This window comes from Salminus brasiliensis, chromosome 19 (genome assembly GCF_030463535.1).
Source record: "Salminus brasiliensis chromosome 19, fSalBra1.hap2, whole genome shotgun sequence".
Lineage (NCBI taxonomy): Eukaryota > Metazoa > Chordata > Actinopteri > Characiformes > Bryconidae > Salminus > Salminus brasiliensis.
Window position 1 is genome coordinate 29,836,834 of NC_132896.1, and position 11,060 is coordinate 29,847,893.

At 40.6% G+C, this 11,060-nt stretch overlaps 2 protein-coding genes across 2 annotated transcripts; one reads left to right on the forward strand and one right to left on the reverse strand.

Annotated features, from left to right (window-relative positions):
* Positions 1 to 340: 340 nt before the first annotated feature.
* LOC140541041 (uncharacterized) lies at positions 341 to 6,828 on the reverse strand. The gene is made up of 5 exons (XM_072663552.1): positions 6,706 to 6,828; positions 5,648 to 5,806; positions 4,171 to 4,270; positions 3,899 to 4,029; positions 341 to 2,155 (listed from the first exon to the last, which is right to left on the reverse strand). Exons 1-5 carry the CDS (start codon positions 6,757 to 6,759, stop codon positions 1,862 to 1,864), a joined length of 738 nt encoding a protein of 245 aa, XP_072519653.1. The 5' UTR covers positions 6,760 to 6,828; the 3' UTR covers positions 341 to 1,861.
* Positions 6,829 to 7,599: 771 nt separating this feature from the next.
* On the forward strand, positions 7,600 to 10,812 carry smim19 (small integral membrane protein 19). The gene is made up of 3 exons (XM_072663604.1): positions 7,600 to 7,848; positions 8,233 to 8,357; positions 9,753 to 10,812. Exons 1-3 carry the CDS (start codon positions 7,718 to 7,720, stop codon positions 9,812 to 9,814), a joined length of 318 nt encoding a protein of 105 aa, XP_072519705.1. The 5' UTR covers positions 7,600 to 7,717; the 3' UTR covers positions 9,815 to 10,812.
* Positions 10,813 to 11,060: the final 248 nt, after the last annotated feature.

Here is an 11,060-nt window from a genome sequence, read left to right on the forward strand (position 1 = left end):
TGATTAAGAGAGATACAGTTTAATAGAGATACAAGGAGGCTGGTCTGGTTAAACTAAGTTAAAATAAACTAATGAAATATTTTATTTACACTGTGTAACATCATGCCCTGAACACACACACACACACACACACACACACACACACACACAGCTCAATAACACTGAGCAGTCACTAAATGACTGATCAGCACAGTGATTCATATTGCTCATTTCTCTATTCTGGATCCTTGTATTCTGTTACATCCCAACACTGCATGTAATAAACACACTACTATTTATTAAATTATTCATAAATAATTTAATAATTCATTTAATTATTAAACCTTTCAGCATATTTTAGTGGAATGCATTAAAATATATTTGGCACATTCAAAATAAACATATGATAATAAGTAAAACGGTTTAAATGCAGACAGTTTAAAACAACAGACACACGGCAATACGTTAGAGCCCTCACTCTCATTCTAATATCCCACTTCTCTTGTGATCTTTCCTCCCTAATGCTACAGGGAAAGCCTCTTATTTGATGGCTTATGAGATAAGTAGATCACACACACACACACACACACACACACACACACACACACACACACACACGAAACAAAATTCACTACAGAGAACAATGCCACATTTTTGACAAATCATTTATGATTGTGAGGCAGGAACATTTAACAGATGCAATATTTTTAGATGTAATTTTATAATTTTTTGTGTTTATTGAGTTTCATACAGCAGATTTGATAAAACACTGGTCTCCAAAACTTTCTAATAAAAAGAATTTCCTTTCCCTGATTTGTGATTGCTCTTGAGGGATCCTGGGTATCCAAGGCACGCCATTCACCACACTCCTCCACTTGCTTATCATCACTCTTCTATATCAAACTCCACAACCATGATAAACGTCTGTTACACTGGGCGACCAACAGAAATGACCTGATGATCTGATTAACATACATTTCACTTAGAATCTGTGTGTTTTTGCCACTTTCTCCTGTAAAGGAACCATTTCAGAGATGCAAGGTTTTGCTAGAACAACAACATTTATTTCCTTAAATAATTTAGACATATTACCTCCTTCATAAGGTCACCACACTGCCCACTTAGCCCCACCCATTCACAAAGAAGGTTTAGTAAGGAGTGTTCCAGCGATGGATGCTTTCAGAAGAGTGCAGCCAATCAGAGCAGAGAACATTCACACACCTCTGACAAAAACAGCCTGCTATTTAGAAGGGATCACGAGGGAAGATTGGAAAATGGTCATGTAAAATTGACTATGGCCGCTTCAGGGACATAGACCAACATCATTGACAAAGATTATGTCCAAATATTTGTGGACAACCTTTGTAATGAATGCATTCAGCTACTTTACGTTGTACCCATTGCTGACACAGATGTGCACATCACAAATGCTTGTCTAGTCCTTGTAGAGAAGTACTGCCAATAGAATAGGACTCTCTGGTACATGAACCATTGCCATTAGTACCACGCCTAATGCCAGCTGTGGGCTAGAGGAGCATTGAAGAAGTGGACCTGTGTTCTCTAAAATGATGGTGGGTGCTTTATCTAATACTTTTGGGATGAGTTGGGGAGTTGAGGGGTGAGGTAGGGTGGGGATCATCCTAGCTGAATGCAATCAAATCCTCACAGCTTAGCTTGTAGAAAGCCTTCTTCCTTGGACAGTAGAGGCAGTTACTCCAACAAAAGCAGGAGAAACAGTGAATATAATCAAGAAAAGTTTTTATGAAAGCAGCCCCAGGTTTGTTTGGACAGTCGTCAATCAGTTGCAGCATCTGTTAAATCAACTACCAGCAATCAGACAAAAAAGAAGGCGATCTGGACTCTAAGGACAGATCTGATGGATCTAAGACCCACTGTCCTTCTCATCCAGGTTTGGCCGTTTGTCTCTGGGCACTCTGCCCAGGTTGTAAAACTCTGTGTTGGGTCTCATGTCGGTGAGGTGGGCCAGGCGGTTGGACATGGCAAAGAATGCAGCGATGGCAGCAATGTCCCATATGTCCTCCCGGTCAAAGCCATGCGCCTCCAGAGAGCTGAAGTGTGCGTCAGTCAGGGTTTCACTGCGACACACGGCCAGAGCAAAGTCCAGCATGGCACGCTCCCGCGCCGACAGATCTGCTACCTGGTAGTTAACTACCACCTGCAGGATCAGGATTTTAATCAAAATCTCCAATCATCTATAAGACACAATCATTTATTTACAAGACTGTGGAATCATGGGCACTAGTTTGCCAACTAATCTAAATGACAGAACTGCTCCTAATCTCAATCAGAATTGATCAGGTAAGACATTTGTGATGGTTGAAGGTTGGTTACGAGGCTAATGTAGCTAACAAGTAGTATATACTTAAAGCAACATTATGCAAGAATTGGTGTTTTTTGCTCTTGGGCTCCCCCTACAGTGTAATTTACAGTAACCCCATTGTCAAAAATACAAATCATGCTATGAGGACCCCTCTATGGACAGCTATAAACATGTCTTTGTTGACATGCTGAGTGATACAGAGGCTGAAGCAAAAGAAGCATGACTGAGCCGTGGGTTTACAGGATATATATATATATATATATATATATATATATATATATATATATATATATATATATATATATATATATATATAAATAATTTTATTTATTTATATTTTGTTTCCCTTTTTCTCTCAATTTGGTCCTGCCAGTTAACTCACCCCTTTGTAGCTTCCCCTAGTACTTGTAATGCTCCAGACAGGCACTCCTCTGTTAAATGTAAAGTCAGCCTCTGCCTCTTTTTTACATTTACATTTACATTTAAGGCATTTAGCAGACGCTCTTCTCCAGAGCGACTTACAAAAGTTAGCTATTTACTCAAGAAAAACCTCAGCTAGTTTGAACAGACCAAAAATTCAAAGATACCTCTAGGTTTAGACTCTACTACACAAGTCAATAAGGAGACCACTTTGGTGCAGGACAGAAAAGAGCCTGGACGCTCGTCTTCTGTGGATTTTGAGGGATGGCGGGTCGAGCCGAGCCGTACTTGAAGCTTGAAGGGCTCTTGGTGCGGATCGGCTTTTGACCATCGCCATCAAGTACGGAGGGGCTGGTCCGTTCTTGGCTTTGTAGGCCAGCGTCTAAGGTTTTAAATCTAATGGGGGAGCAGCTACATGCAGCATTGCCAGGCAACTGACACACTCGGAGGAAAGCGCAGACTCCCCAGCTCCACTGCATCAGCTAACAGGTGCCCGTGCCAACATTGCTTTTAGAGTGATGAGGGGAGAGAGTGCCATTTACTCACTCTGAGAGAGCACGGCAAATTGTGCTCTCGGACTCCAGCCACCGATGGCAAAGCTTTTCGACCCCCGGACCCCCTGGTAGCACATTAGACAGGGAAGCCACTCTGAACCCTATGTTAAAGGATTTTATACATATATGACTTGGGTTGTAACACAGTTTTACACAGTTTTGGCGAGGGGTTTCGTGCTGCTTCACCAAAGTTCCATAGCGCTGTAGCGGCCTTCTGGCCTGGAGTGGGAATGACAGAGACGCCATTCTCCCTGTTACAGTCAGTGGAGCATCATCATTATTCTGAAGCTGCTATTTTAGGGTATAATTGCTGCATAATGTTGCTTTAAGTACAGCACTTAGCAAATGCATTCCTAAATAAACACTTACCTCCAACGCTGCTGTGCCGTTAAGTAATCTGAAATAGCCTTGCTCATGGGGTTTCTGACACTGCTGTATACACTTATCTGTAAATATACATGGACAAAAGGCTTTGGGCTTCAAGGTGGCTATTACTCCAGCTTTTAGCTAAACCACATAAGCAAGTCTAAATAAGAATACTTAACAACTTTGTGTTGTTTAATGTGAGTGTATGATGGTTAAGGCAGTGGGAAAGGGACGTTACCTGATCAGCTAGCATGGGTTTCTTAGAGTAGATGCGGTGCAGTGCACTGTGAGACACCACACAGTACAGGCAGTGATTATGAGCACTAGTTGCCACAACGATCAGCTCTCGTTCTGCCTTTGACAATCCTCCTGCAAAGAAGTTGAAATGAAATGAGATCTTTCTCCAGCAAGGATACAATTACATCCAATATTTAGCTCTTTTAGATCCACAGAAGCTGCAGAAAAGTACCAATGTGATATGTCAGTTTCCAATAATACTGAGTGTCTTACCAGTCTCCTTATTCATCAGTGCGTTATAGTAAGCGAAGAAAGCGCGAAACTCTTCAGGCCGATGAGCAAGAACCTTGAAGACGTTAGGCAAGAAGCCACCCTGGAGAAAGAGGTCATATTAGGGAGATACAGGATATCGTTTGGTAGCTGTTGCTGCAACCCTGGCCTTTTAGATATTGTTATTATTACTACCCAAATATAACCACCTTCCTCCCACCATAATGTGTATATGTATGGTAATGGCTTATGTAATCAGCCAGTAATAATCAAGTCTGTTACAATAACTCACATGTTTTTGTGTGGGTTAATAAGATTCAGACCCAATTCCACCCATGTACTATTTCTTTAAGCTATTTCTTTAAGCCCCCCCCCCCCCCAAAAAAAACAAAAAACAAAAAACAAAAAAAACACACACAGGCCAAGTAGAGCTGTGCAGTTTGAAGATATTTTATCGTATTGTGATCAATTTTGTTATTGTGATGCACAATATTAACAATAACTACTAGTCTGCTTCAATTGGATGAAGTGCGGCACACTTAAAATAAAAATAACTGTACTCAGTCTGAGAGAATATCTGAATAGTAATTTTCAAGAATCTGCCACCACTGATGCATTCTGTCTGCGATCGAATGTATTGCTATAAATATCGTGAAAAGTTCTTTAAATATCGTGATAAACATTTTTACCATATCGCCCAGCCCTAAAGCATTTATGTCTAAAACATTACGTATATGGCAAGAATACTTGCCATATACTAAAATTCACCCCTGAGCACCACATGCAAGACGTTTCTTCGTACAGGAGGTGTCTTGAAGCTGTCATCACCAACAAAGGCTTTTGTACAAAGTATTAAATTCATTCCAGTAAGAGTGTTTAATACTTTTTCCCTGGGTCATTTCTCATTAGTACACACAACTTCATTTCTTCATTTTCTTTCACATCTATGGTTTGATTTATTTGCATGTGTGGATGGATGGGTTGTTATCTGGTCATCTGGTAAAATTTCATGTTAACAGCACCTTCAGAAATACATTTACTTAGAAAATAGTTTTTTCACCCGCTGTACACAGAGTACCAGGCCAAATATAATATATATATATATATATATATATATATAATATACATAAACAAATATACCTTTCACAACTTTCATAATAAGCAAAGCACACTTAAGTATATTTTTGGTTCTCTTTGATACAGTGCCTGCAGTACATTAAAAGTGAACTGAAGGCATACTTGCTTGTTTTCATTTCAGTGACAGACGTATACCAACAGCATCCTGGAATAAATGTATTCTTTGTAAGGGACATAATGGCTGAGAAATGCAGCCTACACTTTTGATGCATACAGTGTAAAGAGCTGTGTGCTTAAATGACCAAGACAAATAACCATAGATCCATAAGGATTTTAAGGGTTTGAATATGACCACACACACACAAAGCAGATAATGGCAGAAAGACATTAATGAATGCCCTGCCTTTGTTTCGACCTCCTCCATCAGCTCCACTATGTCATATGGCAGGTTTTTCCTGTAAGGCACTGGATAGCGGCTGATTCTCTCTTCTTCATTGCTGCTGTAGCACCGGAGACTGGTGGGCATCCTGTGGCACGCGCTGCTTTTCAACAGAAGGGAAGACTGCAAACATATGAATATGCAATATGATATATGGTTAGCCATCATCATCATCATCATCATCACCAGTCAATCTTTGAGTAAATCCACAGTCCCGATCACAATAAGAAAATGTACTGCATTTAATCAACATCCTGTATTTCATCTGGGTCTCAGGGATGATGCACTAGAACTGGTGCTGTAGCTGTGTTCATCCTCACAGTTTAGCTCAAGGACCTACAGTAGAGGCTAAATATGGGAGGTGAACATTTCCATAAGAGTTTGTTTAAGCTTTGAGGCTTTAAAGGTTTCTCCTGGACGCCCCAGTCCAGCCAGCACAGTGTGGATGTGCTCAATTCCAGCAGCAGCAGCAGCAGCAGCAGCAGCAGCAGCTCACCTGATTTACCATCATTAAGCCCTGATTTACCACCAAACCAGGTGTTGATCTGAGGAGAACTCTAAATAATACTAGACTCCATGAGAGAGGAGAACTTTGGAGATGATTTAATGAACACAGTGATGGAGAACCAACAACCAACCGACTTTCTGTAGGAATGTTATTATTAGTATTTATTGTAATATTAGTGCTTTACTGAGGAAATTAACACTTGCTGCTCAGATAAGCAGCTTTCTTTTTTACTGTCATTTTACAGGTCCCTAAAACTTTTGCACAGTACTGTACAACCAAGGTTCATGAAGTTCATCACATCTAAAGTCAACTGCAGCTGTACGGAGTAATCGATCTTATATTAATCAGTTATATTAATAAGTCAAAGGCCTAGAATAAGGCAAAATGAGCACACATGAAAGAAACTGTATTAGACAGACTGACAAAAACACCTAAACATAGCAGATTACCATACTGCACGTTCAAACACGGAGAGCTGCTGGAGCTCAGAATGAAAACTGATGGCATTTCTTACCAACGAGCCCAAAACAGACGGACGAATAAGCCTCATCACGGCTGGACAGAACATCTTTAACTTATGAGCTATAAACTAAACTCGAACTCAAGGAGTAGAAACTGAGCCTCCGCCACGCTGAGCTCCTGCAGCTGACCGACCACTGACAGCACAGCCTATCAGCGGCCGGGAAACTGACCCGCCCCCTCTGTTCAACCAATCACAATGAGAGTTTTACTTCCTGTTTACATCTGGCCGAAGCATAAAAACCAGAAACACACGAATAATAAAAATAAATTAAATTAACTTAATTATCCATGTTCATTATGTTAGATAGCTTTCAGTTTTTTTCTGTAATGTGTCAAATCTTAAAAAAAAAAACGGAACTTATATTAAATTAAATATAAATGAAATAAAAATCGAATGGTGGTTGTTTTTAATAATGCCACAAACACGTTAATTATTTTGTGGCCTCAATATATTATTTTGTGGCCTCAATATATTATTATGTGGCCTCAATATATTATTTTGGAGCCGTAATACATCATTTTATGGCAGCAATATGTTGTTTCCTGGCCTCAGTATATTAACTTGTGGTCTTAGGATATTATTATTATTATTATTATTTAATGGCCTCAGTATATTATTTTGTGGCCTAATAGTAAAGCTCTTGGCCTCAATATATTAACGCGTGCGGGTCAGTATAGCTACAGTATTATATCATGGCCTCGGTATATTCATTCACGTGGCCATATTTGATTAATTACATTATTACAACTTGTTATATTACTCTCCAGTGTAACTTAATAATTTAAGGGTTTAGTAAAGACTCTCAATGTTAATGTTAAAAACAACTTTGTTCTGCAAATCAAAAGAAAAGAGACTTTTATGTTAAAAAAATGACGCCAGCAGGAAATGAACCGTGTGTAGGTGAGGCTGGTGTTTGGTGGTGTGTTTGGAGATCGCTGTGTTTATTTCCAGTCTTTCAGGCCAGTTTTCTTTATTCATATAAAAGGCTCTGATTTCAGAGGTGATGGGAGGCTACGGGGTGATGGCGAATGAGGAGTCTGTGGATTATTCAGTGCATGAGGCGTGGAATGAAGCCACCAACGTCTATCTGCTGGTCATTCTGGTCAGCTTTGCGCTGCTGATGTACGCCAGAAAGTAAGACCCACCAGTTTCTCTTATAATGTAACACAAGCTGTAGTCAACTCTCTGATTAATGCATTAATAACGAACACTACTTTACATTATTAGCTGCATTATACATATGATGGCTGTACACTGACTATACAAAGCAATATCCAGTGAATATTAATATTACAGAAGACAGAGTTGCATCTATTCTATCTATTATATTTATCTATTATATTTATCTATTATATTTATCTGTCTATCTGTAATCATCATAACCGATACATTACCCAGCACTAGTGGCTTCCTAACTGTATGCTATAACTGCAGCATTACTGGGTATCTAAATGGGAGGTACTATTTCTTAAGAGTGTTCATCATCTCTTAATATAATATAATATAATTTCTCTGCAGGAATAAAAGGAAGATCATGCGCATCTTCACAATGCCACCCACGGTTGCAGCCACACCTGAACCCAACTTCTACGACAGTTTGCAGAAGGTTCGGTTAAGGCAGCAGCTGGAAATGTATTCTCTTGGTGAGTCAGAATCAGAAAGGCCTCAGCGTGCTGGGATAGGGGTTTGGGATTTCTCTTATTTACTAGGGACGCTTTAGATGTTTAGATTTGCCCGATGTTTTAAACTGGTGTGCAGACGATTATTGGTTATAAACTGGATTAACACAGAGGAGCATAGAAGGTGAAGGATTACATTTACATTAAAGGCATTAAGCAGACGCTCTTATCCAGAGCGACTTACAAAGTGCTTTGCTATTTACCCAAGAAAATCTCAGCTACTTAGAATAGACTAATAGTTCAAAGATACCTCTAAGCTTTAGACATTACTAAACACAAGACAATAAGGCGACCATAGTACTCCATTCGTCCAAGTACTCTCGGAAGAGGTGGGTCTTCAGTTTGCGTTTGAAGACAGCGAGTGACTCGGCCGTTCGGACACCCAGGGGAAGCTCGTTCCACCACTTTGGTGCCAGGACAGAAAAAAGCCTGGACGCTTGTCTTCCGCGGATTTTGAGGGATGGCGGGTCGAGCCGAGCCGTACTTGAAGCTCGAAGGGCTCTTGGTGCGGATCGGCTTTTGACCATTGCCATCAGGTACGGAGGGGCTGGTCCGTTCTTGGCTTTGTAGGCCAGCGTCAGGGTATTGAATCTGATGCGGGCAGCTACAGAAAGCCAGTGGAGAGAGAACGCAGCAGTGGAGTGACATGGCTGAATTTAGGGACATTGAAGACGACCCGTGCCGCTGCATTCTGGATGAGTTGCAGGGGCCTGATGGTGCGCAGAGGGAGGCCAGCCAGAAGAGAGTTGCAGTAGTCAAGTCTGGAAGTGACGAGAGACTGAACAAGCACCTGGGTGGCCTCTCTAGAGAGGAAGGGTCGAATTCTCCGGATGTTGTACAGGATAAGGATGTGGATGTGGTAAGGATCTTGCTCAAGGGCCCAACAGTGGCAGCTTGCCGAGCCCAGGTATCGAACCCACAACCCTGCCATCAATAGCCCAGAGCTCTAATTGCTGCTCGCGTGTCCTACCTACAAGAGTGCCAATCTGTTCTGTTAGCCTGTTGTCTTTTCTTGGGGCACTTTTGCTAGGTTCTGCCCACTGCATACCAGGAACACCCCACAAGACCTGCCTCATGTTTTGGAGATGCTCTGACCCTCCAGTCATCTATCCATTACAATTTGGTTTTTGTCAAAGTGGATTAGATCCTTAGATCCTTCGCTCATCATCACCTTCAAGAACCGCCCGTTCACTTGCTGCTTAATATATCCAGCCCTTGACAGATTCTGGCACTGTAGATCAAGTTGTGGCTTATCTGTGTATATTTAAGAACGCTCATGCATCAGCCTTGGCATAGATATGTGTGTGAAAATGTCTCATATTCCAAACGCTAAAACCTTTCCGCTCTTTTATTTTGCAGCACGAAAGTTTGACCAGCAGCAGACTCAGGCCCAGGAGAGTGTGCAGCTTTCGATGGAGTGAGCAAGATCCCAACGGCCGTGGGTGAACGTTTCAATTGTGCAAATGTGAATCTGAAGCCTCGTGCTTGAGAATTTTATTTACACGTCAAACACTTCAACTCAGATTCAGCTTTGGGCTGCTTTATCGTCCTGCTCTGAATCTCACACAGGCTCACAGAAAAAACACACAACTTAACTTTATCTGGAACAATAACTGGGAGATTCTTTTCTTTTTCATTTTAACTTGAAGGATGTTTGACCTCCTTAATCATTCCTGCATTGCCAAAAACTAGAATAAATAAAAATTCTAATGGGGACAGGCAACCGAAGTTATTATGGTGTATTGCTGCCATCTAGTGAATATTGTGGGTAGTGCTGGCAGAGATACTGTAGGTTAATGGAGTGGCAAATTAATTGTTGTTGTTGTTGTTGTTTACTTTGTTTCTGGCTACGTTAGCACATTTAGATTCAGTGTAAATACAGTTGATGAGTCCAGTATGTTAGAATAAAAGACTTTGTGTTTTTCTGCCTTCAAAAGTATAAGGATGTCTTGTTGCAGTACCAAGACAGGCCTATTTTTGATGTAATATCGCCCTCTGCTGGTGTCTTGGTCTACTTGGTCATACATGGTGCAGCCTTTTCAATTTGATCTTTATTCAGTCTAGTGCTTTTTTTTCTGGCAGAACAAATCATTGGTTACTTCTGCTTCTATTTTAGCTGGGCATCGTCTTCTGTAAATGTATCTACTCTCTGACGTTTGGGAGCGTTCATGTTTTCGTGACATTTTAAAGTAACTTGAACACTTATTGACAGTAGTTCTGGTGCCTGATGCGCTGCAGTGTCTGAATTGTGTGGACTGGATGGCTTTTAACACCTCAGACTTTTATTTTCCTCAGTAAATACGTGATGGATCTATGTGGTTTCATCCATATTTTGTTGCTGTAGAAATTGGGAAAGTTGTGTTAAACTTCTAAAAAAAAAAGTGATTAAATGTAAATAAAATGATGGAAAATATGAAAATCAGTGTCATCATTTGTAGTTATTTCTGTCATTGTTTAGCACAGCTGACCTGAGAGCTTCTGTTGTTGTTGGACATCATGTTGGAAGTTAAGCTGTCTCAGTGCTGGTTGGATAATTGGCATGGACATCAAATTTGAGGTCTTGCATTTGCAGCATGGAATTTGGGAAAAGCTCTAATCTCCAAAGACGGTGAATGTAGCATTAGGAGTCCAGTTAGTGTATCATTCGTTATGCAAATTGTAAAATTT

Coding starts and splice junctions, on each gene's coding strand:
- LOC140541041 (XM_072663552.1), bottom strand. CDS start 6,759: ATGTTCTGTCCAGCCGTGATGAGGCTTATTCGTCCGTCTGTTTTGGGC. Junction 4,271..5,647: donor TGGAGGAGGTCGAAACAAAG/GCAGGGCATTCA, acceptor CTCTTTCTCCAG/GGTGGCTTCTTGCCTAACGT. Junction 2,156..3,898: donor AACCCATGCTAGCTGATCAG/GTAACGTCCCTT, acceptor CTGATCCTGCAG/GTGGTAGTTAACTACCAGGT.
- smim19 (XM_072663604.1), top strand. CDS start 7,718: ATGGGAGGCTACGGGGTGATGGCGAATGAGGAGTCTGTGGATTATTCA. Junction 7,849..8,232: donor CTGCTGATGTACGCCAGAAA/GTAAGACCCACC, acceptor ATTTCTCTGCAG/GAATAAAAGGAAGATCATGC. Junction 8,358..9,752: donor GCTGGAAATGTATTCTCTTG/GTGAGTCAGAAT, acceptor TTTATTTTGCAG/CACGAAAGTTTGACCAGCAG.